We start from the raw sequence: 27,146 nt of genomic DNA, 5'->3' as shown, positions 1-27,146 counted from the left end.
CCTAATTGGCTAGCTAGCTATTTAAAAACCAACCAGCCGAAATAATAAACAAAATAAATCTGTCAGTAACACATCATGTCTTAAAATTGGATGCTTTGACGCATGAGATAATTCAGGTTTGAATTTGCTGTGCCCTGCTAACGGTGGTTTTAAGGGGAACGTGCTCCTTCTGTTGCTATGGGACATATTTCAAGTCTCGATCGAAATGTTTAATTGTCCTGTTTAACTGTTGCTGTGGCTTACTACTACAGGATAATTAACAATTAATAAAACAAGAAAACTAATTTTCACCATCATCACCGGGCCACGCAATATGGAAGCTTATTCAATGACCAGCTGGCGTCTATTGGACACATGTGATCTAACTCATTTAGAGATAAAAACGCAACATGCCCAATATATTCCAATACAAAGGCTGGAAAAATGCACTGGCCCTGCTATCAAAGTTGAGTTTATTTCAAGTGTATACATAAAATGTACACAGTATTGATCTTCTGGAACAAAGCCTAGTTCAGCAGGTCCAGCTGTCTGTCAGACAACAGGAAATACAAACCATCGGTTTACTTGACCTTGAAGTCTATTATAAACATGTAAACCAGTATAAAAGTAGTTTCCCATCTTCTGTTCTCTTGCCTTCTGTCTCACTGGTGTTTTTATTTGTCAGCGCTCAACCATAGAGTCATCATTAAAAGCACTACTTCAGAAGCCATTCGTTTACTGGAGAGGGGAAGAAAAAACAGAATTTGTAGAGTTTGAGAAGTCTGATTTTTGCCATCTAAAATCTATTACACACTCAATTCCACTAGCCTTTTCTTCCAGTGAAATTCTTGTTAATGTATTCTAAAAGAGCTCTAGCCATGCTGTCTTCTGTAGCCACGCCAAGCAGACACTGTGCATGGAGTTTCAGAGAAAGCTGTGTTTGTGACAGGAGCGAGCAGAACACTGACCCCTGTACTGCAGCCTCAGCACACGGTTGTTGGGGCAGTTTCGCACAGGTTGGTGGAAGTTGATGTTGGTGCGGATGCAGCGCTGATGAAGCGGCTGTGGAGGCCGCATGTTGTCACTCATACTGAGGAAGATCTGAGATGGCTGGTTCTGACTGAGAAGACGCAGGGACTGCATCTGAACGAGAGATTCAGAGACACCTTAAAGGACTCGTAAATGCTCACCAGGAGATGCAACGTTACTCTAAAACATAGCACAAGCACATAAAGTTAGCACGTTTCTTTGTTAAGCTCTGGCCTCCTAGGTCACCTCCATCTGTGAGATGTAAATTGGTTTGTTCATCAGGATCCAGGTGGCAGTTTCAAGGCATGGTGGGACAGTCATGGAACCTTCATATGTGATGAAGCCCGAGGTCTCTGGATACAGCTCTTCTAAGTTCAAGCCCGTGAGTAAATATGCATCATCTAGTGGAAGAGTTTTACAGCCAGATATGGGAAATAAGAAATGCCGCATGCAGTAATGATAAAAGCTTGCAGCCTTCAGTCTTTTTTTATTACTAATACAGTGGCAACAGAAACAATTTTTAAAAAATGCCTCTGATTGTTTTGTGTATTGTGTGTCTAGATTGTCACATTTCCAAGGTACAATCTAATCAGTGAATACCTGTCAGACCAATAGCTGTAGACCAATGTCAGGCTTACGTTTGTATGTTATTCTGGTGATGGTTTCTCTGCTCAGCATTCGGATCAGAAACAAATTTGTAGGCTCTGATATCTGGAAATGAAAACATTTTAATGCATCGGGTCATCTCTGTAAAGCAGCCCATCAGCTCTGGACAGAAGTCATGTGCACAGTTACTGGTCATATCTGTTCAGTGTGTCATATCTGTAGCTTGCACAATCACAGTATGATTCTGTCGTGACTAAAAATGTGCAGGTACTGTTCAGTCCTGGCAGAACCTTCAGGAATATGGAGATGACTGCGATTCCATTCGGCCTTCTGGCTGCGTCACTATAGTTGAAGTACAGGTCTTGGTTGTAGTGGATGAGCTGCACCTGATAAAGGAAAAAAAACAACAACGTCTGAAAAGACAAGAACATCTGAAGCGCACGAGGCTTTATACCAGCAACAAGTCGCATTTCCTTAGTTTGCACAGTAATTAAGGAATCGACCTGTCAAGTAGCTATCAACTGCTAGTAAGAATATTAAAGCACAAGGACATTAAAAGTCCAGGTCCACTTTGCGTCTTTTGCCTCTTCTATCAATTTATCCACTATGCTCTCCACCTCTCCCATCAACTTCTCTCTCACACGCAGCATGGCCGAGTCAGAGCATTGGAAGGGACGGGACAGACGGTTGGAGTGATTTTCACTAGCTCAAAATTGCTTTCATAACATAATATCACTTGAGTCATCAGTTATAATGAGTTTGGCTGTCAGCTTCAAAATTGAGTTGTTTGGAAGCTGCTGCCCAAATAACCTCAATTGGAAGGAGAAGAGTTTAGAAGATTTTGCTGACTGTGTCACACTGCAGCGAAGCCGATGGAAGTGGACTGTTTGGAGAAGAACCAACCCCATGCACCGCCCGCCATCCTCCACAATTAAGTCCCGTTTAACTTAAAGTGCAGGGCATCAGAATCGTTTACCAGGTTTCAGCAGATAAAAGATTATGTCCATTTGAAGTTTTGCTTCCGTCATCTTCTGTTCTATTAAAAGTGCAGCAGAGGGACAAGCAAGGTGGAAGGTTCCAGGTGGCAACCTGCTCCTCCCACTGTGTGCTAGCTGACGCCTGAGGCTCCTCCCACTGCCAGGACCTTGATGGTCCACGTCTGAGTGGGTGGGGAGCTGGTGCTGGGTGGATGTTGGGTGGTGGAAGAGTGGAAGGTTGTGTGTAAGGGAGTGTGTGAGATGGTGGGTTTCTGGGTCCTATTACACACCCCACTATTCTGTCTGCATGTGTGAAAATGACATACAAGCTCTCAGTATAGGAGCACCTTACACTGTGTACGGTTATGCTGGGTTTGTATGCTGCGTTAATGCCTTGTAATCCCCTCTTAAAATCGGAATATACTGTAATCCCAGTCCCGGCACTTATTCCTGAAAGTGAAAGTGCTCTCTGATACTGCAGTGTTCAGTAATGCCAGTTGAGAGAAAGGAAAACTCCAGCAACAACCCCTACATACATACAGGGTGATTTGACAGAAGCTTTGAATCTTTTCCAGTTTTTCACTCAAAAAACAACAAATAAACGACAACAAAAACAATGAAATAGTTTAAGCGCTTTTCCAGCTCGGGAACTGTTCTGAGCTTGATTCAGGTGCCAGCGGGAGGGAAAAGCAGGCTCAAGTATCAGCGTAGTGTTTGACTGCTTCCCGCTCACCTCTCCAGGAAAGGCTTGTCCGTTCAGAAGGTGCTCGGAACCCTGGCTGTCCTCAGCGCCGAAGTGCAACCTGATCTCCTCCAGCTTGTAGCTGTAGCTCAGCGGCCCGCCGGACACGTTGACGGCGTGGGACTTGTCCGGCCACAGGGAGACATGCCGGCCCGTGTTGTACATGGTCCCGGTAATCTGAAAACACATGCGCCATTATCGTCCCTCTTCCCCGCGGCTCTCCCTCCGCCCTGGACCTCCCTGTAACGTCTTAAGGACACTAAACCCAACTTTTAAATAATGCTCGGCAAGCCAGCAGCGGGCGTGTTCTCGCTCGGCTGCCCACAGCCAGCGGTTTTGTCTGCACTGAAAAAGCTCCTAAAAGCTCCAGCGATGGGAATTTCTGGAAATAGCAGCAAGCGCTAAACCGGCGAGCAGATGGATGAGAGCCTCTCTACTGACAGGTCGGAGATCAGAGTGTAAACACTGGATCACAGGGAAGGCGGCAGGTGCGTCTGCTCAGCCTGGAGATAATACGCGAGGCTGAAACAGACATTTTTGTTCCAACTACTCTCGTGTATTTAAAGAGAAAAGAGCAGAACACCTGGTCTGTCTTCTGGTTGTTTGGTGGCGTTCAGACAAATTTGCTAGTTACAGTAGTTCATCAAGAACAATGAAGCTGTTTTTCTACAGTTGTCATGACAGACGTGCCATGTGCTCAGATGTCAGCGGGGTCATTTGAAGCCAGTCTAGTTTTTTCATGTGGGATCAACTTAGGTTGACTTGAATACTGCTAATTCTTCAAGAATGGGAGAGAAAGCAATACATGTAGTTAAACACTTTATTTTAATTTGCTGCCAGTTATAAGATGCAATGAGTTTTACTTTGGACCATAAAAAAATTAAAATTCAATGTTATGAACAAACATCAAAACTGAAATTGCAACCTACAATGACTGTGATGACCACCAGGGGGCAGACAACACAAACAGAGGCCGCCGTGCAAGCATACGCAGCTTTTTGTCACAGTAAAAGTTTCAGTACACTGAATCCTTGGCATTTGCTTCCAAGGGATAAACTACATTAGCTGGCATTAATGAAATGCCTTGAACAGAAGACTCCACAGAGATTTCAGTAACAGTTGCTATGTTACCCTCGTGGCTAATACTATTATCTCCTCAAACTGTCTCAACCTAGTGCAAACACACCAGTGCCTAATTAGAATCTCTCTGGGAACATTGTGATGACCTAGGAAGACACAACAACAACAACAACAACAACAGCAGTAACAATAATAATCAATATTAATGTATGAACTTATACATAACTCAAGAGTATTGTGCTTTAAGCACAGCCTTTATTGGTGAAGAATATGATCTCTTTCTAAGTTTTATCTACAGCTGTGTCTCTCTCAGGGTTTTGCTAGAGAGCTGTGTGTCTCTCAGGGCTTTGCTAGAGAGCTGTGTGTCTCTCAGTGCTTTGCTAGAGAGCTGTGTCCCTTAGGGGCTTTGCTAGAGAGCTGTGTCTCTCTCGGGGCTTTGTTAGAGAGCTGTGTCTCTCTCTGTGCTTTGCTAGAGAGCTGTGTCTCTCGGGGCTTTACTAGAGAGCTGTGTCTCTCGGGGCTTTGCTAGAGAGCTGTGTCTCTCTCAGTGCTTTGCTAGAGAGCTGTGTCTCTCTCGGGGCTTTGCTAGAGAGCTGTGTCTCTCTCAGTGCTTTGCTAGCGAGCTGTGTCTCTCTCAGTGCTTTGCTAGCGAGCTGTGTCTCTCTCAGTGCTTTGCTAGAGAGCTGTGTCTCTCTAGGGGCTTTTCTAGAGAGCTGTGTGTCTCTCAGTGCTTTGCTAGAGAGCTGAGTCTCTCTAGGGGCTTTGAGCTGTGTCTCTCTGTGCTTTGCTAGAGAGCTGTGTCTCTCTCAGTGCTTTGCTAGCGAGCTGTGTCTCTCTCAGTGCTTTGCTAGAGAGCTGTGTGTCTCTCAGGGCTTTGCTAGAGAGCTGTGTGTCTCTCAGTGCTTTGCTAGAGAGCTGTGTCTCTCTAGGGGCTTTGCTAGAGAGCTGTGTCTCTCTCAGTGCTTTGCTAGAGAGCTGTGTTTCTCTCGGGGCTTTGCTAGAGACCTGTGTGTCTCTCAGTGCTTTGCTAGAGAGCTGTGTTTCTCTCGGGGCTTTGCTAGAGAGCTGTGTGTCTCTCAGTGCTTTGCTAGAGAGCTGTGTCTCTCTCGGGGCTTTGCTAGAGAGCTGTGTGTCTCTCAGTGCTTTGCTAGAGAGTTGTGTGTCTCTCTCGGGGCTTTGCTAGAGAGCTGTGTGTCTGTGGGCTTTGCTTGGGGATGTGTGTGCATACCAGGCCATCCGTACAGATGGTGGAGCTGTCAATCTCCCCCAGCAGATGCACAGCAGCATTAGTCATACAACAGGGATTTAACCCAGGAGTTAACCCCTTAACTCCTGATGCATGTGCTTCTCTCAGAAGCATTTGTTGTTGTTGTTGTTGTTGTTGAATCTCACTTAGCTTTGTAAGGATCAGACCACTCATTGTCAGTGCAGTAATAGGTTTTCACTGTCCAGTCATATCTGAGCGCTGCAGTTCTAAAGAAAATCAAAACGATTCCGTGATCTTTTGCTTCATTCATAGGCAAAAGGTTTGTAAAAATGCTGTCAACTATGATATTCACCTTTATGCACAGCTTTATGATTCCTTTTTCTTAAAATATTTGAGTCACGGGTGAAAAATTAGCATCCAAAAAAAGAAGCTCAGGTAGACATGCTTACGGGATGTTTTTCCATATGCTAATCTTCTCCACACTTGCAGCCTTTGTGGTAGTTTGGATCAAGGGGATTTGGGTTTGCCTATTGACTGAAAGCTCAATGTAGTGCTGGATGGTGTAGTAGAAGACTGTGGGGGACTCGTATGATGTGATGAACTTGGGCCATCTGGAAACACAGAATCTACGGTAACTAGCCAACAGAATCATACTGGCATTTTGTGTAGGGGGGATAAACTTTTAATTTTTCATTGCTTTACGTACTGTTTTCTTTGGGGTTTTTTGGGTTTTTTTGGCATATCTACCTAGTGCTGCGAGGAGCCTTTGTGTGCATCTGTCTTCTTTTCATTTACACATGTCATTAAATAAAACTGAATCGAATTGAACTGAATTGGGAGCTGCGGTACTGCCGTGATCTCGGACCAGAAGGCAATGCTTTCTGCTCACGTAGTACCTTTTCTCCTCCTGTGTTCACACGTAGAGGGCTGAGGAAAGGGTCAAAGATAAGACGCCTGGTTTCAATATTTACAGGTGACTGTCTTTTTCCAATAGCACACAGGTTCCATGCAGTGTTCACCAGTCCCCAGAAAGACGGCACTGAGAAACACATACAGAGAGAGAGAGAGAGAGAGAGAGAGAGAGAGAGAAAGAGCGAGAGAGAGAAAGAAAGAAACTCTTACATGAGAGTGAGAATTGGTTAAGGACAATTTTGATTGACAGAAAGGAAGAACTTTCATTAAGTAAGACATGCTCTACAGATTAAGTTCTTGTAGACTTTGTTGAGGTGTCTGTATGCTTCTGTTCACAAACTTCCACTGTGAGCTGCATTTGGGAGGTGACTTTTATTTGATTTTTGATCACCACTTGGTATCAGACTTTAGAACAGATATGCAAGGAATTCTGGTTCAGTGTAGGATACTGGGTTTTATTCAACAATTTGAGTGGCAAGAAATACATGTTCATAGCCAGTTACCATTTATAATAAAGCCTGTAATTTTTCTAGAATTCTATTAGTTTTATTAGTTAATACAATAGAACGTTATGTTATTTTGTTTGACCACAGCCATGGCTAATAATTATGACAGAACTCTTGGAAATAATAGTGGTCTGTATGTCAAAATAAGCAGTTTTCATGCAGCTTTATTGAAACGGAAGAGGCCTGTTTGAAAAGCGCCGTCTGTATCCTAAATGGGGGTGTACAGAGAATGATGCTATTCAGGTGCAGGAAAACAAAACATCTTAACAGCTCCATAACGGATATCGGTGCATCAGGTTTGGTACCTGCTTTGTGGTTATAAGTCTGGCAAGAAAGCCATTATTACTGGATGGAGACTCATGACAGGTTGCACCTCTGCCCAGAGCAGGGCTGATTCAGTGAGAAGAGCATAGGATCCCTGTCATCATGGAGACCGCAGGGGAGAGAAGCCCCTCTGAGCTCAGCAGACAGGAGAGAAGGTTTTGAACATGGGCAGAGAGGATGGAGACACTCCAGGATCAGCAGAGAGGATAGAGGGACTCTCGGAGATCAGTACATAGGCGGGTGGTCAGAAGCTGGGCAGGACGAGTTCCCCCAGCAAGTCAATGAAACTGTTCTTCATGGTTCTTCATGGATCGCCACCCCATCACTTAGAGGGAACTGGGAGACAGAGGTGCCAGCAGGTGTCTGTTACAGCTCAGCTAACCCACTGATATCAGACCTGCACCTCTAACCCTAACCCACTGATATCAGACCTGCACCCTTATCCCTAACCCACTGATATCAGACCTGCACCTCTAACCCTAACCCACTGATATCAGACCTGCACCTCTAACCCTAACCCACTGATATCAGACCTGCACCTCTAATCCTAACCCACTGATATTAGACCTGCACCTCTAACCCTAAACCACTGATATCAGACCTGCACCTCTAATCCTAACCTACTGATATCAGACCTGCACCTCTAATCCTAAACCACTGATATCAGACCTGCACCTCTAATCCTAAACCACTGATATCAGACCTGCACCTCTAATCCTAAACCACTGATATCAGACCTGCACCTCTAATCCTAACCTACTGATATCAGACCTGCACCCTTATCCCTAACCCACTGATATCAGACCTGCACCTCTAACCCTAACCCACTGATATCAGACCTGCACCTCTAATCCTAACCCACTGATATCAGACCTGCACCTCTAATCCTAACCTACTGATATCAGACCTGCACCTCTAATCCTAAACCACTGATATCAGACCTGCACCTCTAATCCTAAACCACTGATATCAGACCTGCACCTCTAATCCTAAACCACTGATATCAGACCTGCACCTCTAATCCTAACCTACTGATATCAGACCCACATCTCTAATCCTAAACCACTGATATCAGACCTGCACCTCTAACCCTAACCCACTGATATTAGACCTGCACCTCTAACCCTAACCCACTGATATCAGACCTGCACCTCTAATCCTAACCTACTGATATCAGACCTGCACCCTTATCCCTAACCCACTGATATCAGACCTGCACCTCTAATCCTAAACCACTGATATCAGACCTGCACCTCTAATCCTAACCTACTGATATCAGGCCCGCACCTCTAATCCTAACCTACTGATATCAGACCTGCACCAGTGCAGACCAGCTCCTCTAGTCAGTTGAGAGACAAGGAATGAAGTTTGATGGAATTATAAGCACACTAAGAACAGTCAGCAGTCAACATCTGACTCATATAGCAGACTAATGAATCAAAAGATATGTTTTTCATGAGAGATCACTGTGCAAAGAGCACCTAAGCAAGTATGTCATCAATGCTTTATGCAACATACACTGAACACCATCTTAGGAAAATACACTGCTGATTAAATGCTTTCATGATACTGAAATTTCCAGCTTTGTTACACCACTTTAAAAAGTATGTATATTTAATATTTATGTCTTTATAAATATTTTATATTTAGTAAATGTGATATGTTTGTGTGGCAGTAGTATGAGAGAAGAAGTGAAAGGGCTTCTTCCACTGTGAGCGGTCTCAAATGCAGCGTTTTTGGTTAATTGTATTGTATTATGGCTTAATGCTAATGTGAAGTCACTAAATGGTTTATTGCTGTGAGCTTTTGATTGGTTCCATGACTGCATTTTCACTTAATGTATTTGTGATTTGCCATAACGTATTTGTGTTCTAGACTCTGCTTTGCTTTGTAATTGCTAACGCGATGTGACTCCGCAGGCCACAGCCCTGTGCCGTGGAAGCTTCAGCTTGTACTGCTCCAACAAGGACCACATTGGCTTATAGGCGGCCTCTACCTGTGAATCACTACAGATCGAACCTTTTCTGAATAAAAGACACCCTTCATTCAAGCACCATTGGTTAGACTGAATCTAAAGGAGACAAGGCTTCCCTTCACCACTCCGCATCAGAGCAGGAAGGGACTGTTGAAGGAAGCCGTAGGAAGTCCAATCACTCTGAAGAAGCGCCAGAGTTCAGCAGCTGAGAACGAAGGTGCGCCAGGAGTTGATATCAACAGCTCTACACACAAGCAGCCTGCACAGGAGAGCGGCTAGGAAGAATGCCACTATGCCAGAAAGAAACACAGCAGAGCACATCTGATGACGTCTTACGCCCAAAAACAGCAGAGTCACCCAGCTAAAATGTACAATAAGGGGTCAGATGGGACGGAAATGAAGGTTTCTGGCTGAAATTCAAAATGCTATGTGTGGCACAAACCTATCCCTGCCCACTCCTCCACAAACAGCAACCCAACAGTGAAGCATGGGCGAGGCAGCAGCATGTCGTGGGATGCCTGTCCTCAGTGGAGGATGGGCATCTTTTTAAAGCTGAATTAGTGATAGATGGTGCAAATTAAATTGATATACTACAAAATTATCTGTTGTATCTGCTAAAATCTAAAGATTGGAACATATTTGACATTATAAGAGAACAATGATCCCAAGCACAAACCCCTAAGTGAATTTTTTTTCAATGGCCAAGTCAAAGTCCAGATCTCAATCTTATTTAAAAAATCACAAAAATTGTGCTCCACAACCGTCATTCAAGAAACCTGAACAGCGTGAGAAAACGAGCCAGGATGAGCAGAAGTCACACCTAAAAGAGAGTTCAAACCTGAAACTTACCGCAGGGGATTTAAAACTTTTACTGCAGCAAAAGGCGGTTCTACCAATTATGGTACAGGCTAGCTAGCTATATTTTCTCAAGGGTAAAATTAAGCTAAATCAATCAGATAGGAAGCAAAACAAGAGATCCAAGGGATTTAATGTTTAGCATTTATTGTTAGCTGTGGCTATAAAATTGGCAAAGTACAAAGCAGACTAGTTTTTTTTTTTAGCACATTATGCTGAAGATTAGCTAGCAAGGTAGCAGGGCTCTAGGAACCCAGGCATTTCTCTCAGGAGTAGGACACAGAGGTGTACGGAGCCCACAAAAAGACATAACACGTTATTTCAATGGATGATGAAGAGTTTTTCAGTGGACCACTGTGCAATTTCAGATGTCATAGTGTTGCCGCTTGTGTGAAAGATGCTGTGTAGTAAATGGTGTTCTGGTAAAATTAGATTGGCCTAGTTGTGTAGTTTACACAACTAGGCCAGACTGGAATATTACTGCAGTTTATCTCCTGTGTTTTACACCATTTTGTGTACTTAAGTGTATGACTATGTATGTGACAAATAAACCAAACTTGAACTTGAAGTTAATCATACCTGAAATCTGTCAGATATGTTACATATGAGGAATTTGCCTTGTTGATGCACATATAATACTAACACACCTGATATTCTCAAGGCATTTGGTCAGACACCTTAATGGATACAAATTATTTGACTTTAGCAGAACATACTGAGTTTCACCTGAGTAACACTGAAATGACATATTATGTTTCTAAAATATTACCTAGAGGGAGCATAATGAGAAGAGAACTGGTCCAATATGGATACTTGAGGAACCCCATGGTAGTGAGGTAAAATGGAAAAGGTCCTGTGAAGAAGTTAGAATATGAACCAGCCTAGTAATGTAGGGATAATATAACAATAATATAACAATATAGTAGGAACAAGACAATCTTTTTTAAAGCAGAGGCTGTTTAACTGCATGATTAAACAAATCTGGGACACAAACTGTAAATAACATGTGCTTATAATGGACAAAACACTTGGACCAATTATATAAAAGGTCTCTTTTAGCAGACAAGAAAGGACGTCATCATAAGAAGGGGTAGTGGAATATAATCTCATTTTAAAAGGAAAGAGAGACCAGTTCAAAGATGAAGAACACAATTAGCTGTATTAAATATCATTTTAGGTCTTTGACCATTTCTTGAAATATTATCAGAGGAATAATGCTCCCTTTCTGGAAAGTGTTCAGATGGTCTTTTAGAATCTCCTAGTAAACTTGCAAGTTGTCTTTCTCTATTTTTGTTCGGATACTCTATATTCTACCCTGACAGCCCAAACAGAATCATTGAACCATGGCTGAGATTTGATCTTATTTTTTCTACATTTATAATTTATTGTCATCACAGAAAAGCACAGCCTGTAAAGGTTTCCAAAAGAATGAGATGTACTAACATGGACAATGTATCAGTGTGGATATTATATCACAGTAATGTTTTCATCTTGGTTCAAAATCATTTTCATTTCCAGTCAAATTAACAACCTGTCCTAAACAAAAAGCAAATGAATAATACAAGCAACATTTTAGTAACTTAGCTAACTAGTTGTGGAAAATGTATCTGTGGTGAAAAGAAAAACAAGTTCTCTCTGAATAACAGTGTTTTAGATATAATTTCAGAAAATGGTTAAATTAGTTACCTCTTCATATCTTCTGTATGAGATTAACCAGAATAACCATATTATCTTGTTAAGACATCCATTTTGGGACAGCCTTCTGACCTCTGCTCTTTTTTAAAATTAGTGTTGTTTCATTACTGCCAATACAAATGTAATTTCCAACTAACGTTCTGCTCTACTCTCAGGCTGTTTTAGAAAATAAACATTAAAGCTCAAATATCAACAATATTAACATGACCCCCAAACAAGGTCAAGCCGATCACAGTGCTGGGTGTAATGTCAGTGCAACTGTAAACCACTTACTCCAGCTTTAAACCACTTACTGCAGCTTTAAACCACTTACTTCAGTGATTCAGCGCATTAATCTGAGATACAAAGCATGAAACAGCAAATAAAGTATCTGATCATCAGAGAACCTGAACCTGTGCCTTCACACTGATCTGGAAAAAGAGTTCAGGTTACAACTTGACACTTTCTCTAGAAAAATGTTTTCCAAAAAATGATGACATCCTTAGCAAAGATATGAACATACAGGTGCACACAGCATACATTGACTTACCACTGAATGATGCATGGCTTAAATAGACCTAGACTGAAATGACAATAGACAGTTAGTTTACACAGCTGTCAAAGGTCATATATGATGGTTGGCCTGATGATACAGGAAGACACCTACAAAGCACGTCAAGCTGAAGAACTACAGGGATGCATCTCGAATCAAAGGCATCACCTTCAAAGGTGAGAAAATACACACCAACTCAAAGCAGCATTCGCCAAGCATGGCATTACTGCACAGGTCATCAGGAATTTGACAGCTACATCAACTCGATCTGTATGGGGTACAAGATAGACGTGACTTGATAATTTCACAGTGATGTAGGCAGACAGTCTGTGACACGTCCTCATGTCATAACAATGCCGAGGTTACCGCTAACAGTAAAGAGCTGCTCACACTTTAATCTTACGTAACGGCGTATGAGAGGTTTTGCTCTCTTGTGGTAGACGGCGGCGTGAGGAGACGTGGTCACAATTGTTTATGGAAATGAGGTGATCCAGGTGTCTGGACTACTAGCCTTAAATAGATCCCTAGTCTGTAGTGAACTGCTCAGGGAGTCAGCCATTTTGAAGGCTGTGTGATAGTCCAGATTGTTACAGTGCCCTGAAACTGTCGCTTTGAGCCTTGTTGCTCAACATGCTTCCTGACCAAAAACAGCACCACTTCTCTGGCGTATTTTCTGAACGTTTTAATGGCAGACGGATGAGCAACTCTGTGTTTAAAGGGATTTTAATAATTTTTTAAAAGTATGTTTAACCACAACCCTAATTCTAGTCATATTTCATGTCAATTGACCAGCTAATGCTGGTGAGTGTGCTGGGAAATAATCAACATCATTTTATAATGTAAAATAGTATTGACCCATGTCCCAAGATTCACTGTATCTGGGATCATCCAGTGCATGAATTCCAATTCATTATGTAGTTATTCACTTCATATGGAACTGGTGAGCAAAACCAAACACATTCTCAGACATTTGTCTTAGAGTAAGTATGCTCTTAGCCTTGCGAGTGAGAGGTAGGTGGGTGTGTGTGTGTGTGTGTGTGTGTGTGTGTGTGTGTGTGTGTGTGTGTGTGTGTGTGTGTGTGTGAACTTGCTGTCACAAAAGGAGCAATCCAGAAAGCCCATCTGATCTAAACTAATATGGATCTAAACTAATATGGATCGATGGACCAAAAAATGAAAAATGGAGATGTGTACTCAAAAAATGGAGATGTGTACCAAATGCTGTAAAATGAAAATGCTCTTTCAAATGTTCAGAACTGATTTGTATCAAACATATGTTACTAAATACTAATCTAGTCCAATCTAATAATTAGATAGAACATTTATGTTGCTTTTTTGCTGGATGTGTGAAACAGGCTGAATTTCCCAACCCAGTAACCGAATCCCAGAGTAACACTGCTTATGTTTACACTATTCCTATGGTAACACTGCTTGCTTTCACCCTATTAAAGGCAGAGCTCAACATGTAAAATTACAATTGTATTCAAAATTGTTTATGGCTAGATGGGGGGTACAGGGCATTGGGTATTCTTGCTGTGTCCCTGAAATTCATATCATCAGACTACTTAAAAAACCAACATACTTCTGCCAACTGTTCTCTGTCAAGTCATTTTAGCAGCAAACATTTACAAATGTAATAACACTGACTTTCTCTAATGTACAGAAATATTGAATAGGAGAGATGTATGTGTGTTCAGAAAGCCTGCCATTGTGAGATGTGAGATGTGAGATCAGTGTGTGCTTAACAACTCAAAGCCTGCAGCTGCTGAGAAGCATACCGTAGTCCGTGAGTAATTCAGTGAGAGGAGCAGGGTTTGCTGGAATGGCACAACTAGAACAGAAGTGTGAATAACGTGGCAAAAGGAAAAAACAATCAAATGACAGAAAATATTGACCGCCAAGGCATCGCACCAAAAACTGGGGTGAACCACACAGCACGCATTAGACACATTAGACATTTTTTTAAAATATGTCTGGATTTTACAGGCCAGAATTAATGTCAAAACATTTTTGGGTCTGATTATCATGCCTAATGTAATGCGGGGCTTTGGGGACTTTTATTTGTGTGTGTTTGTTTGTTTATATGTGCGTCCGTGTGTATGTGTGTGTGTGTGCGTGCGTGCGCATGTGTGTGTGTGTAATCTTATCAACAGGCTGGGAACAGATGGCAAACGAGTGCTCAGGGACACGAGACTGATTTGGTCTTAGATACAATAATGAGAGTTCAAAATGTTCTTTAGATGGAACAACAATGGCGAGGTGTGACACTTTAGCAGAACGCTTATGAAACAAACACCAGAGCTGGATGCCCATGCCGTGCCCCCTAAAACCTGCTGAAATCCTATTAGGGCACTGACATGAGCAGGGATAATAAAAATAGTTATTTGAATACATATTACTGTTATACAATTATTTTGCTCATCAAAAATCAAAGTTTCTCTTTTTGTGATTGCATTTCCCACTGATTACCAGTAAAAACCATGCATAAGGAGTTCCCTTTACTTTATACAGAGTCATCTTAGTCTACATTACCAATTACTTTTAATATCTAAAACTCAAATTTAATTCCAGTGTACGAGTGAACACCTGGGTGCCGCTCTCGGGTTGTATTGTTACCATTCTGTTTGTCTGTGTCGCATCTGCTGCTCCGTCATGTGCCTTCTGCCTGACTGCATTCTTAGAATGGAATTCACTGACCCAGACGTCTCATTTAAGCGTGCAAAACTAAAAAATGTTAAAATCTGTATTCCCACTCCCTGGACCGTCTCTTAGCTGTCCTAGATTCGTGTCAGCATACCAGCCCAAGCTCTCATGTCCTGCTCCATTCTGCGCTAGTCAGCTTCTCATCAGTAAAGGTTCCACATGCAGAAATGTGAATTACTTCACATAAATGAATAAACTACATCGCCGTATATGTCTCGGGACTGCACGTTCCAATCACTTTCCTTTTGCCTTTCAATATAATGTACTCTTAATTCCTCAGGACTTTCCCATCCCTGTTCAACATGGAACATGTATCATGTAGGAAGTGTTGCAGGACTAATTTTTGTTCACACTTTTTCATTTCCCAACTGTTACACCCCAGATCAGATCAGAGTGGTCCACCAATCACAACACAGATCACTTATTAGGTTTTAATTGCTCAACTGTTGGTGTTATAATCTTCCCCTGTCCCTGTTTAAGTTCACTCATCCCCATTCCAGATGTTCGACGCAGGTCAGCTGGACTAAGGTTGACCTGTGGCTTCTGAAGTGAACTCTGCAAAAGCAGAGTTGTTTTGGTACTTTCACTGTTTGCCCTTTACTTTTGTAGAAGCTGATTGATAAAATGTGTTGCTTGCTCCCTAACCTGCTTATTTCTAGTCATGTCACACATCACCTTATTTACCTGTAACTTTTAAAGGTTTTAACAAAACTTGGCTCAAGTTAGAATGCTTGAATTTATTTAGGTAATCATTTCACTTTACTTAATTTATTTAGTTATTTAACTTTAGTTATTAATGTATTTACCAAAATATTTTCATTAGAAAATACACACCTAAACCTACACTTAAATATCTATATATTCACACTGGTTTTGTTGTTAATATTCTTATTTTAGTTTATTCCTGTTTTCCTGTTTATTCCTGACGGTGTGTAATCCATGTACTGTTGGAGATTTCAGGATACTTCTCGTATGTTTATGCCCAACTTGACCTAACTTTTTTTAGAATTTATTCTAAGGCTGTGTAATGTCCGGAAGAATAACCTCTGCTCCATGACAGGATTAAGACAAGAGAACCTTTCCGAATTTTGTAAACAAAGATGACATGAAGATGTATGCGCATTTCGGAGGTTGAGCATTCTACCACCAGCTGGTGTTAGCAGCAGTGCTATAAACTTTCAGGGCAGAAGCAGAGGCCAGAAGCTGAAGATGATTAAAAGGGCTCTTTCTTTAAGACTAATAAAGTTATATTAGGAGTTTATATGCACTTTTATGTTATTATTATTATTATTAAGACTATAGCTTTTTTTTTTTAGCCCACCCAGGTCCAGTGGCCATGATGGCTGACTGGCTTTAACAGTGTAAGTCTGCAGTGAAATTGTGGGAAAAGAAAAAGCCTGGCAGTTGAGCTAGTTTGTTTGTTTTGAACACAGCAGCATTTTTAAACTGAGAAAAACTAAGGCTGACGATCATGTCTCTTCATTAACACTGTCATCTGCTTCTTTGAATCTGTTTGACCCTGGTTGTCTGCTTGTTTTGGTGGATACAGTATCACATATAAAGCACAATATCTGCCTCATGGATACTGTATTATCTCAAGTGCTAAAAGTCATACTGCTCTCTTTAGGGCATAGCATTCTGGGTACTGCAAACAGGAGCCTGATTAATTGTCCCATTCCAACTTGCATTAAACATGCAACAGTGCAGCCACAGCACTATTTAGCACTTTATGTTAATACAATAATGTATGCATGGTGGGTTTTTCATCCTCAGTCTGGTTTTAAGACAAATCATAGTACAGTGTTAGCACTGCTTACACTTTCAATTACTTTTGGCTGTTTACTCTGGGAACTCTACGATTTAAATTCTTCGAGACAGTCAGACAGACAGACACAGACATATTGCTTCATATCTGTCATTGCTCAATACAAGGTAACAAAATGGATTTAGCATCTACCCGAAGCGCAACTGAGTGCAGCTTTTGATGCCACAGCATTCTTTTAGATCACTTTGAACACAGAGTAGGGATACTGGGCACTGTATTCTCTGACAGAATTATTTCTGTCAGTACTAGTTTTTGTTCTTTGTCAACATCCATCACCTGTGGAGGACCCCAAGGCTCAATTGTGGACCCTGTTTTGTTTTCATACATGCTTTCCCTGGCCTTTGTGTTTTCATACATGCTTTAGTTGGACTTTGTATTTTATGAATGTAACACATCAATTATTATGATGATGGTATATGCAAAAGATGATGGACCCAGATCTTTAAGTTTGTTTTATTGTATTATTTTACCATCTTACCGTCTTAGGTCTTACCTGACTTAGTGACATACCAAAGTGGATGTCAAATAATTAAATGAAGCTATTATGTTCAGCACTCCTGATTTTATTATGGTATACTATTGTATAATAATCAGCCCAATAGTCTTACCACAGATAATCCTCTCCTGAGAACTGCTGGGCTACACCTGTTGCTCTCATCTGTTTACTTTATAGCCTCTCGTTTTCCCAGTCCACCTTGCGAAGTATTGCTCTCCTCAGATGCATGCCGAGCATTCTGTTCCCCAGTTGTGATTCCTGGCTACCGACCTCTGTTTCCATCCTAGACTACGCCTCCCACCTAGCCATTCGGCTCACTCTGGACTCTGCCTACCGGTTCAGACCTTGGATTGGACTGACAACTCTCCACATCGTGATCTCCCAGCTACTGACACCTATCCTACCAACCCCCAACACAACCCCTACCTGTTTGTTTACTCTAATAAACTGTCTCGCATTTGTATCCACGTCCCTGTGTCCTGGTGTTCGTGACAGTTATGTTATGTTCAGCACTCCTCATTCTATCAAAAAGACAGCAGACAGCTAGGTGATCTGTTTGCCACCCTTTGCACTGATAAGTCTGATAAGCCTTGAGATTCTCTTTGATAGCTCCCTAAAATTTGACAAACAAATCACTACAGATGTAAAATCAAGTTTCTTCCATCTACAGACCACAATAAAACTAAAATAATTTTTTTTCCCAAAGACTTAGAGACCATTGTTCATGCATTTATTTCTTCCCTCTTTGACTATTGTAACTCTCTTCATATCGCATAGGCAAATTTATATTGTCAGTAGCTTATGCAAAATGCGACAGCCAGATTCCTGTGTCTCAGTCAGTGTCTACAAAGAGGGACTCCACTCATACCCCCATACTCCACTCACTTCACTGGCTACAACTGAAGTTCAGAACGAATTTTAAGGCCCTCTCCTTTGTTTTTAAAGCACTACAACAAAAAGCACCACAACACATTAGTGACTTTCTCATTCACAACACAACAGTCAGGTACTGGATTAGAACATGCCTGTGTATATGCCAATCAGTATAAACTCTTCTGACTGAGACCTTTCTGAATGCAACATATATCTCATTGAGCAAGGTTGGTAAACCTATACATAATCCATTAAATAGAAGTATTATAGGAATATAAAGGCTTGTATCAGATTACATTACCGATCGGAAACTGAGTACGTTCTGCACATGGGCATTTGGGACATAACGGAAGTTTATAATGTTCAACACACTCATAATAACGAGTTGTTCGGACAAGTATATGAATAAAAAAAAAACGACAGTGGGTTTACACAATGTATAGAGCAAATTAAATAATAATAATAATAATAATAATAATAATAATAATAGAAATACATTTTATTTATAAGTGCCTTTCGGGACACTCGTGGACTTCACATACAAGAACACATAAAAACATCAGGAGAGCACCGTAATGGCCCGAGTGCTGCAGGGTAAGAAGCAGGACATACAGACTCCCTCGACGGAGACAGACTTTTATTAACACACGAAACAGACAACAGCACGCACATAAAATAAACAGTGGACACGAATACAGATATGGCTACCATGAACAATGTGAACAAGAACATGAACAACGACCGACAATGATGCACACACCAACAGGGGTTTAAATACTAAAGACATAACGAGACTAAACCAGGTGCAGGTGTGTGCTAAATGACAGGGGTGCGGCTCCAAACGAGCCAACCTGAACTCCCGCCTGCACGCGGCAGGACGTACCACGTAACCAGTGGCAAGGGGACCGTACCGTGACCAGCACAGGAAGAAAACAGCAGAGGGCAAAACACAAGGATAATGGAAAAAACAAAGCAGTGAGGACATAAAGAAGAAAGTTAAATTACAGATTAAAACATGATGAGTTTTAGGACAAAACGCAACTATGATCAAATAAAGCAGTGAGGCAATAAGAAGAAAATAAGATTTACAGATTTGGAGAAGCAGTCTGAAAGAGAAACATTTTTAAATGCTTTTTGAAGGTGGACAGTGATTTACAGAGACGGAGGTGCAAGGGGTTGGAGTTCTATAGCTCTGGGCCTGTGACGCTAAACGCTCCATCACCACACGTGCATAATTTGGCAGGAGGAACACAGAGCAAATGAGCATCGGCAAACCGACGTGCACATGAGTGACTGTGTCAAGTCAACAGAGCGGTGAGCTAATCAGGAGCCAGACCGTGTAAAGATTTAAAAACCAGGAGCAAGATTTTAGACTGAATGTGATAATGGAGCAGGAGCCACTGTAGGCTTTGTAACTTGGTGGGGTTATGTGATTCCATGATCTAGTGTGAGTGAGAAAAGAAATAAAAATCATTTTGGCTATGATTAGTTGTCGTGTGCATGTAAACAGATGCATTTTCATGGCATTGCTGAATAAAGTGTTTATATAAGCAGCTAAGTCTCAATCTAGTATCAGAATGAATTCAGTCTGATTGGCGAAAGACTTTGCATGTCGACACAGGCACTTCAAGACAAAGGGCAACCATGCTGTTTTGTTGTTTGCCACCAGACGCTGAAACAGTCTGCCTTCTTATAATCATTTCTCACCCACTGTTGATATTTTTAAATCCTGGTTAAACATTCTTTTTCTCTCTGGGCTTTGTGAGTACCTGAGCTTTTAAGATGTTTTATGTCATGTCTGAGTGCAATGAGCTTTTAAGATGTTTTATGTCATGTCTGAGTGCAGTGTGCTTTTAAGATGTTTTATGTCATGTGTGAGTGCAGTGAGATTTTAAGATGTTTTATGTCATGTCTGAGTGCAGTGAGCTTTTAAGATGTTTTATGTCATGTCTGAGTGCAGTGAGCTTTAAAGATGTTTTATGTCATGTCTGAGTGCAGTGAGCTTTAAAGATGTTTTATGTCATGTGTGAGTGTAGTGAGCTTTTAAGATGTTTTATGTCATGTCTGAGTGCAATGAGCTTTTAAGATGTTTTATGTCATGTCTGAGTGCAGTGAGCTTTTAAGATGTTTTATGTCATGTGTGAGTGCAGTGAGCTTTTAAGATGTTTTATGTCATGTCTGAGTGCAGTGAGATTTTAAGATGTTTTATGTCATGTCTGAGTGCAGTGAGCTTTTAAGATGTTTTATGTCATGTCTGAGTCCAGTGAGCTTTTAAGATGTTTTATGTCATGTCTGAGTGCAGTGTGCTTTTAAGATGTTTTATGGCATGTCTGAGTGGAGTGAGCTTTAAAGATGTTTTATGTCATGTCTGAGTGCAGTGAGCTTTTAAGATGTTTTATGCATACCATAACCCTAGATACTGCAGTCTCAAACAATTACAGTAATCCTAACCCCAAAATAAAATTAGAAACCCAGTTTCTAACAGTTACTCCAACCCCAGATTATAAATGTACCATAACAGGTGCTGATAACCAGTCACTCAAAATAAATCAATCTTTCACATCTTTGTCTCATGGTATGGTTGAAGTGAAAAGTTCTATATGCAAAATGGTAATATGACTAAACCCAGATATCCCCAGTGTCTTACAGCTACCATCTGATCACCCTCACAGCAGTATAAAAGCATCATTTTTGATCCCTTCATTCCAAATTTAGTAAGTTTAAAGGTAATATCTGCCATACAAGAATATACCTACGAGTGATTTTTGTATTATAGTGAGTAGTATGGTGACCTATGTCCCAGTAGTATGGTGAGCTGCAGTGTGGTGACCTTTGTCCCAGTAGCACTGTGAGCTGTACCACACACTGTGTCCCTGTCTTAGTTCTCTAGTGTCTTAATGCCACACACTGTGTCCCTGTCTTAGTTCTCTAGTGTCTTAATGCCACACACTGTGTCCCTGTCTTAGTTCTCTAGTGTCTGGCTCTGAAATATTACAGCTCTACTTCTTGGGATTTGCTGTGTCTAAATCTGATCATTATAAATGTGGACCCAGTTCACACACTCTTTTATTCGTAATAAGTGCTTTTCTCTTATACTAAGCAGCCATATACTTAACAGTAGCTCTATAAACATACAGTCCACCTGCTGTCGAGTACATGTTCTGTAAGCCATCGGTAGGTCCTGACCACAGGACCACAGAGTCTGACCACCCACCTCCATCCTTCATGTCACCACCAGGTCAGTGTTAATGCTGCGCTTACAATGGTATGGTCACCAAACAGAGGGGCAACAGAGCTGTAACAACACAGGAATCGTTACAAATGTGCCTAACAAAATGGCCAACGATTTGGTACAAGGTTGGTATTTCTATAACATTACTGGTGTGTGAAGGTGTTCCTGATACAGTGGCTTTAAAGTGGATAGTGAGTTTATATTTATTTAAAGGTTATTTTGTGCACACTGGCCATTTAGTTACCTACCTTGCACCTAGTCAGTGTTTGATTTAATAGGCACACATTATCTTACATTTTGGTAAATTTTGGTACATTTTGTACCCTTGTACAGTTGCAGTTTGCAGTTGATGGGTTGCCCTGGAAAATTTGCATTCAGCCCTATATAATAACAATACATTATATTTATAGAGTCAGTACATAAGAGAAAACATTGATAGACATACAAAACAGAACATACACAGAACATACAAATAGCACTTGCAGAACATGTAACATATATACACACTGTTCACTACTGGACAGACTCTGACCACAGCTCCATGGCGTACTGGGATCCATCTGGGTAGAGACCTCTCTCTGCACAGCAGTGAGTGGTTTGGTAGTGGGTGGTGTGCTGGTATGAGTGTGTCAGGCACAGCAGTGGTGCTGGAGTTCTTACACGCGGTTGTGTCACTGTTGAGCTGAAAATGATTTGCCTTCCAAAAATACCCAGCCCACATATATGTGCTCGTGTGGTCAGAATCCAAGCGATGATGAGCCGCAGGACGGTGAAGAAAACCTGGGCACAGTTCTGAACTGTACTGTTGGAAGGACACTTCTGGACAAACAACTTACATTTTAACAGTGACACGAGCCCATATAAAAACTTCAGAAAAAAACGCTGTTCTTAACAAACTAATACCAGCACGACACCCACTGCTCTGCTGCTATCAAACTCACTTATGTGTCAAAGGCGGCCCACCGTCTACGTGGTTTCCAGTCCGTAATGGTGTTGTGTGGTCAGAGAGTGATCACTGGTCCAGGAGATTGGCGGGTGGCTGATAAACTGTGCATGAACGCATTCACAATCATAGTCTGTTAAAGTACACAGGTAAACGATACAATTCTCTACTGTAGATGCAAGATAGGAGTTCCTGATAAAGTAGTATGTGTATGACTGAGCGCGTGTTATGTATATAATGGTGTATGTAGGGTGAGTCTATATAGGGCTGAGTATACATAAGAATTTGTGTGTATATATATATATATATATATATATATATATATATGTGTGTGTGTGTGTGTGTGTGTGTGTGTGTGTGTGTGTGTGTATGTATGTGTGTGTGTGTGTGTGTGTGTGTGTGTGTGTGTGTGTGCGTGTGAGTGTATATATATGTGAGTGTATATAGGGGTTAGTACATACAAATGTGAGTGTATAGAGGGATTAGTACATATATGTGGGCAGTGGTAGCTCAGTGGTTAAGGTACTTGACTAATAATCAGGGGATTGTCAGTTCTAGCCTAACCCCTGCTGAGTTACCACTGCTGCACCCCTGAGAAAGAAGCTTAACCCTCCATTGTTTGGATTGTACTCAGTCATAACTGTGACTAAGTAAATGGGTGGGTATCTGCTTGTAGTTATTTATGGACCTTCTGACATGCTCTCTCAGCATGCTGCAATTTTTGTTCCATGTGCTGTTTAAATAGATATGAGCCCCCCCCAAAAAAAACCTCAATTGTCAAACTACTGCTTTACATGCGATGAGAAAATGGCTATTATGTTACATATGGCACCAGACTTGGCATGGATAAAAAGATTAGGACTGAGAGTAAACAGAGTTTATATAGGAGTTCGTACATACAAAGCTCAAGTGTATATAGCGGTTATTGCATAAAAAAGTGAATGTATATAGGGCTGAGTGTACATAGGGTTTAGTGCACATAAAGATGTGTGTACATAGGGGTAAGTGCACATAAAGCTGTATATATAACTTATAACCAGCATAACCTCAGCATATCAGGACTTTGAACTATAAACATTATAAATATACAGTCATCTAATGTATTTGGCTGTGTAATATATATTTGTTTTTACACCATTACTATAATTGTATTGTGTGTTGTTGACAATATGTGGCGAGTGTGATGACGTCTATGTATGTATTGTGATGCAGAGTTTAAGATCTTGTACCAAAATCAAGTCTCACTGGACTTGGTTGTGTGGCTAATAAGCAATATCCCTCTCTATCCACATATATTGATTTACACAGCTCTGAAATGCACCCAAACAAGGATATATCCCTAAACAAATATCTCTCTACAAACAGGGCTCTCTTTCTGTTTCTCTCTATATATGTATTTTTTTCTTTTCCATTTTCAAATAGTCTTACCTGGAATAAAGCTTCCTTGGACAACATCTTTGTATGCCCACCAGCCATCGTGAAGTTTTGAGGACACAGGCTGTGCTGTAAGAAACAAACCAAAGTCATCAGGTACTTTTGCAGCTGTTCCTGGGACAGAAAGTCAAAACTGGCCTACACAGGCCTTCATATTAGCGGACCAGTACAACACGATGCATCCTTTGTAAATATAAATGGTTTTTAATTGGATTTATCTATTTACTTCCATATAATACATATAGTGGTGCACAACTGTACTGCTGCTTGAATGAAAACCCACACAGCTTGTGCATCTTGACTGGCTGGATGCTCTGATGCCAGATGCATTATGGATCTTCTGCTTCGGGCCGCTAAGCAGGAAAAGTAGGTCACCGAGGCAGCCGACTCCGGCTCTGAGATCTCACAGTTATCTCACATCACGGCTCCTGCTGCTCCCTCAGGCAGCTGTGTGCACCATACCCAGGGTTCCTCTGGAGCACTTCAGCCAACAGTCCCATACCCCACCCAGTCTACACAGAGACGCCCGCCCCACTGCCCACACCAGACGGAGTGGTGCACGGCTTAAACTGCATTTTCAGTGGGCCAAGCTGCTCTCTAGTGAGCTTCTCTCACAGAAATCTCCAGTGTTCTATTAAAATTCTGTTTGCTGACTAATTCCAAGTTGTGATTAATACCTTAGCCTATTCATTCACTATACATATCGGCATTTAACTATACTGCATTACTATTGTGACTGCATAGTTATTCCATGCTCTTTTGAATGCCCTTTGGAACAACAAAGGCATTTGTTATATTTGTACACATGAACAGACACATTATCCGGAGAAACAAGCGGAAACAGTGTGTGGTTTATCATGTGGAATTTAAGGGCTTTATAGCACAGATGCTGTTTGGCTATCCACTCTGCAACTGTGCTATCCCCCTGACGCTCACTGTGTGTTGGAGGACAGACTACACGCGACAAGGCTTTCACATAACAACCCATCTTCTCAGTGAGAGCTTTCTGGGTATAACCTCTGCACTCACACTCCTACAGACATGTCAGTGCTGCAGATGTGCTTGACTTGCGTGAGTCATTATGGCTCTGGCTACAGTCGGAACTGAATCTCCTGAGCAGATCTACGTACTGAGCTGAACCAGACACCTTTCGGCACTTAACTCAGACCCTCACAGCACACCATCTGTTCAGCACACGCGTTCACTTATGCTGGTCCTTCCCGACTCGTCTGTTTGCATGGTAATGCCTTTCTGGCATAAGTCAGAGCCTTACTGAAGACAGGGGAATCACGAATTTCACCCAAACACGCGAGTGTACACTCTTTAATGGCCTCGGTGCAGAGGAGTCCGCTGAGACAGCCCAGTGACACCGAGACTGTGAGAAGTGTACCCCAAAATGTTCACGAGCGCAATGGTTGGAGCGCGCGGATAACGACTCGTTTTATTGGACTAGCCGAATTTATAATTGAAAATCTGCATGAAAAAAAAAGCCCCAAAAAACCCAGGCCACTTTGCCATCTGTCTACAATTCTGTGAGTCTGGACAAGTCATACTAAAGGTTACTTGTTACTAGAACCGAAACAAGCAAAAATGATATTCCATTAGGTTTAGGAAACAAATTACGAATAACTATCCACTCGCTCATCACAGTCGACATGAATGCATAAGGCAACAGCGTGGAAAGAAAAAGAGAAACTCATTAATATCCGGACGTTATCAAGCATAGCCTACCTTCCGAAATGATGGTATTAATGTGTAAAATAATGCTTATTTCCCAAACGTGATGCATTCTTCATTTAGTCCATCCCCATAACGTTGCAGGATAAATCAACAATCTGAAAAGACTTGGTTAAAGTAGGCAGGTCAGCGGGCATACTGCCGAGGGAGGGCACGGCGGCTGAGCTCCAAGCACAGAGTCCAAACACGTAACCAGAGCGGGGATTTAGTATGCAAACTGAAATCTAACACCGCCTGGCAGTGCACAGGCACGAACTTGCAAAAACGTAGCCTCTGTCGCGCATATATGTGGAATATAACACGGCAGTTAGCGATCTGCCCGCTGGTAACAGACACGACGCTGGGAGCCGCGGCACACTGCGCTACCTGTGTCGTCGGGGTGGGAGGCTTTAGGTACACTGCCTTACTTTCCCTGTCTCATTTGCGGCTCGAAACCAGCCCCACACTGCCCGGCGGACGTTGGAAGGCTGATGTATGCCTCAAAATCGGCATAGTTTCAGAGTTAGCAAGGAAATAACATGCAAAAAAGCACAGGATGGCAATGGACTAATTCGGTTAGGATGCATATCAAATGTTGTCGCTAATATTTTACGTTATTTGTTTCATGAAGAAATAGCTACAATTTGACAAATACCAGCTAGTGATTGTATTATTAAACATTCATATAGACTACCATTATAGGCTATTCATTATTTTAATCACAGGAGATGAAAGACACATTTAAGACGTACCAACAGGTAAAACGTTATATATGTAAACTTTAGAAGTGTCATTTACAAAACATTTAAAATACAAAAATAAATCACTATAAACACTGCCCGATTTATTCGCGTAAAAGATAAGATTATTTGGGAAATATCAGTAATTTCATCCGGACTGCAAAATGAATAATGAATCCTCTCTGCAAACATTTGATTTTTCAGCATTATAAATTTGGTCAATACACTGTTTCAGGCAGTTTAATATGCGATTTAAAATCAGTTGTAAACCTGCCACTCTAATACATCAGAAAACAGTAGCAGCATTCTGCAACTGATGAGAGTACAATAGTTGGAGTACACATCACAGTTGCTTTGTTTCATTAAAACTCCTGCTTTAAAAATATTTTAGTTAAATAAACCTTTAACTAAGCTAAGCAATTCAAACTACGCTATTCAGAGTATTCCTTAAATAAGGAATGTGGACATGGAGGGGACAGTGTCATTCAGTGATGTTCTGGTCTCTAATAGAGTCTTAGTGGGGAGTGCAATTAATAACACAGTGATACATAAATCCTATTTACCTTTCAACCAATCCAAATACCAGTGGATATTCTTTACTAAGTCCTATTATGTTAACAGTCACAAACAGTTATCTAAAGAAACCATTTCCTAATACAAACTATTCCCTAAACATCTGGGTCCACCAAGTGCAGCAGTGTCTGTTAGTCCCAAGTCTAAACCCAAGTGTCAACACGAGTCTAAACCTGAGTGTAAACATGAGTC

At 41.4% G+C, this 27,146-nt stretch overlaps 1 protein-coding gene and 1 long non-coding RNA gene across 3 annotated transcripts; one reads left to right on the top strand and one right to left on the bottom strand.

Moving 5' to 3' along the window:
* Positions 1–27: 27 nt before the first annotated feature.
* Positions 28–26,038, bottom strand: ca10b (carbonic anhydrase 10 (inactive)b). The gene is made up of 9 exons (XM_027028126.3): positions 25,657–26,038; positions 23,920–23,994; positions 6,517–6,659; positions 3,325–3,510; positions 1,905–2,000; positions 1,647–1,719; positions 1,255–1,409; positions 948–1,122; positions 28–717 (listed from the first exon to the last, which is right to left on the bottom strand). Exons 1-9 carry the CDS (start codon positions 25,712–25,714, stop codon positions 695–697), a joined length of 984 nt encoding a protein of 327 aa, XP_026883927.2. The 5' UTR covers positions 25,715–26,038; the 3' UTR covers positions 28–694.
* On the top strand, positions 18,743–24,643 carry LOC113588780 (uncharacterized). Of its 2 annotated transcripts, XR_003411880.3 has the most exons (4): positions 18,743–21,030; positions 21,555–21,673; positions 23,914–24,021; positions 24,171–24,643. It is a non-coding gene; the product is annotated as an uncharacterized LOC113588780 (long non-coding RNA). The 2 variants fall into 2 exon arrangements; XR_014122930.1 differs by having other exon boundaries at positions 18,744–21,673.
* Positions 26,039–27,146: the final 1,108 nt, after the last annotated feature.

The sequence above is a fragment of the Electrophorus electricus genome, chromosome 3, assembly GCF_041902795.1.
Source record: "Electrophorus electricus isolate QZ-2024a chromosome 3, ASM4190279v1, whole genome shotgun sequence".
NCBI lineage: Eukaryota > Metazoa > Chordata > Actinopteri > Gymnotiformes > Gymnotidae > Electrophorus > Electrophorus electricus.
The sequence above is the reverse complement of the archived record's forward strand: the minus strand, read 5'-3'. Positions and strand labels throughout refer to the sequence as shown.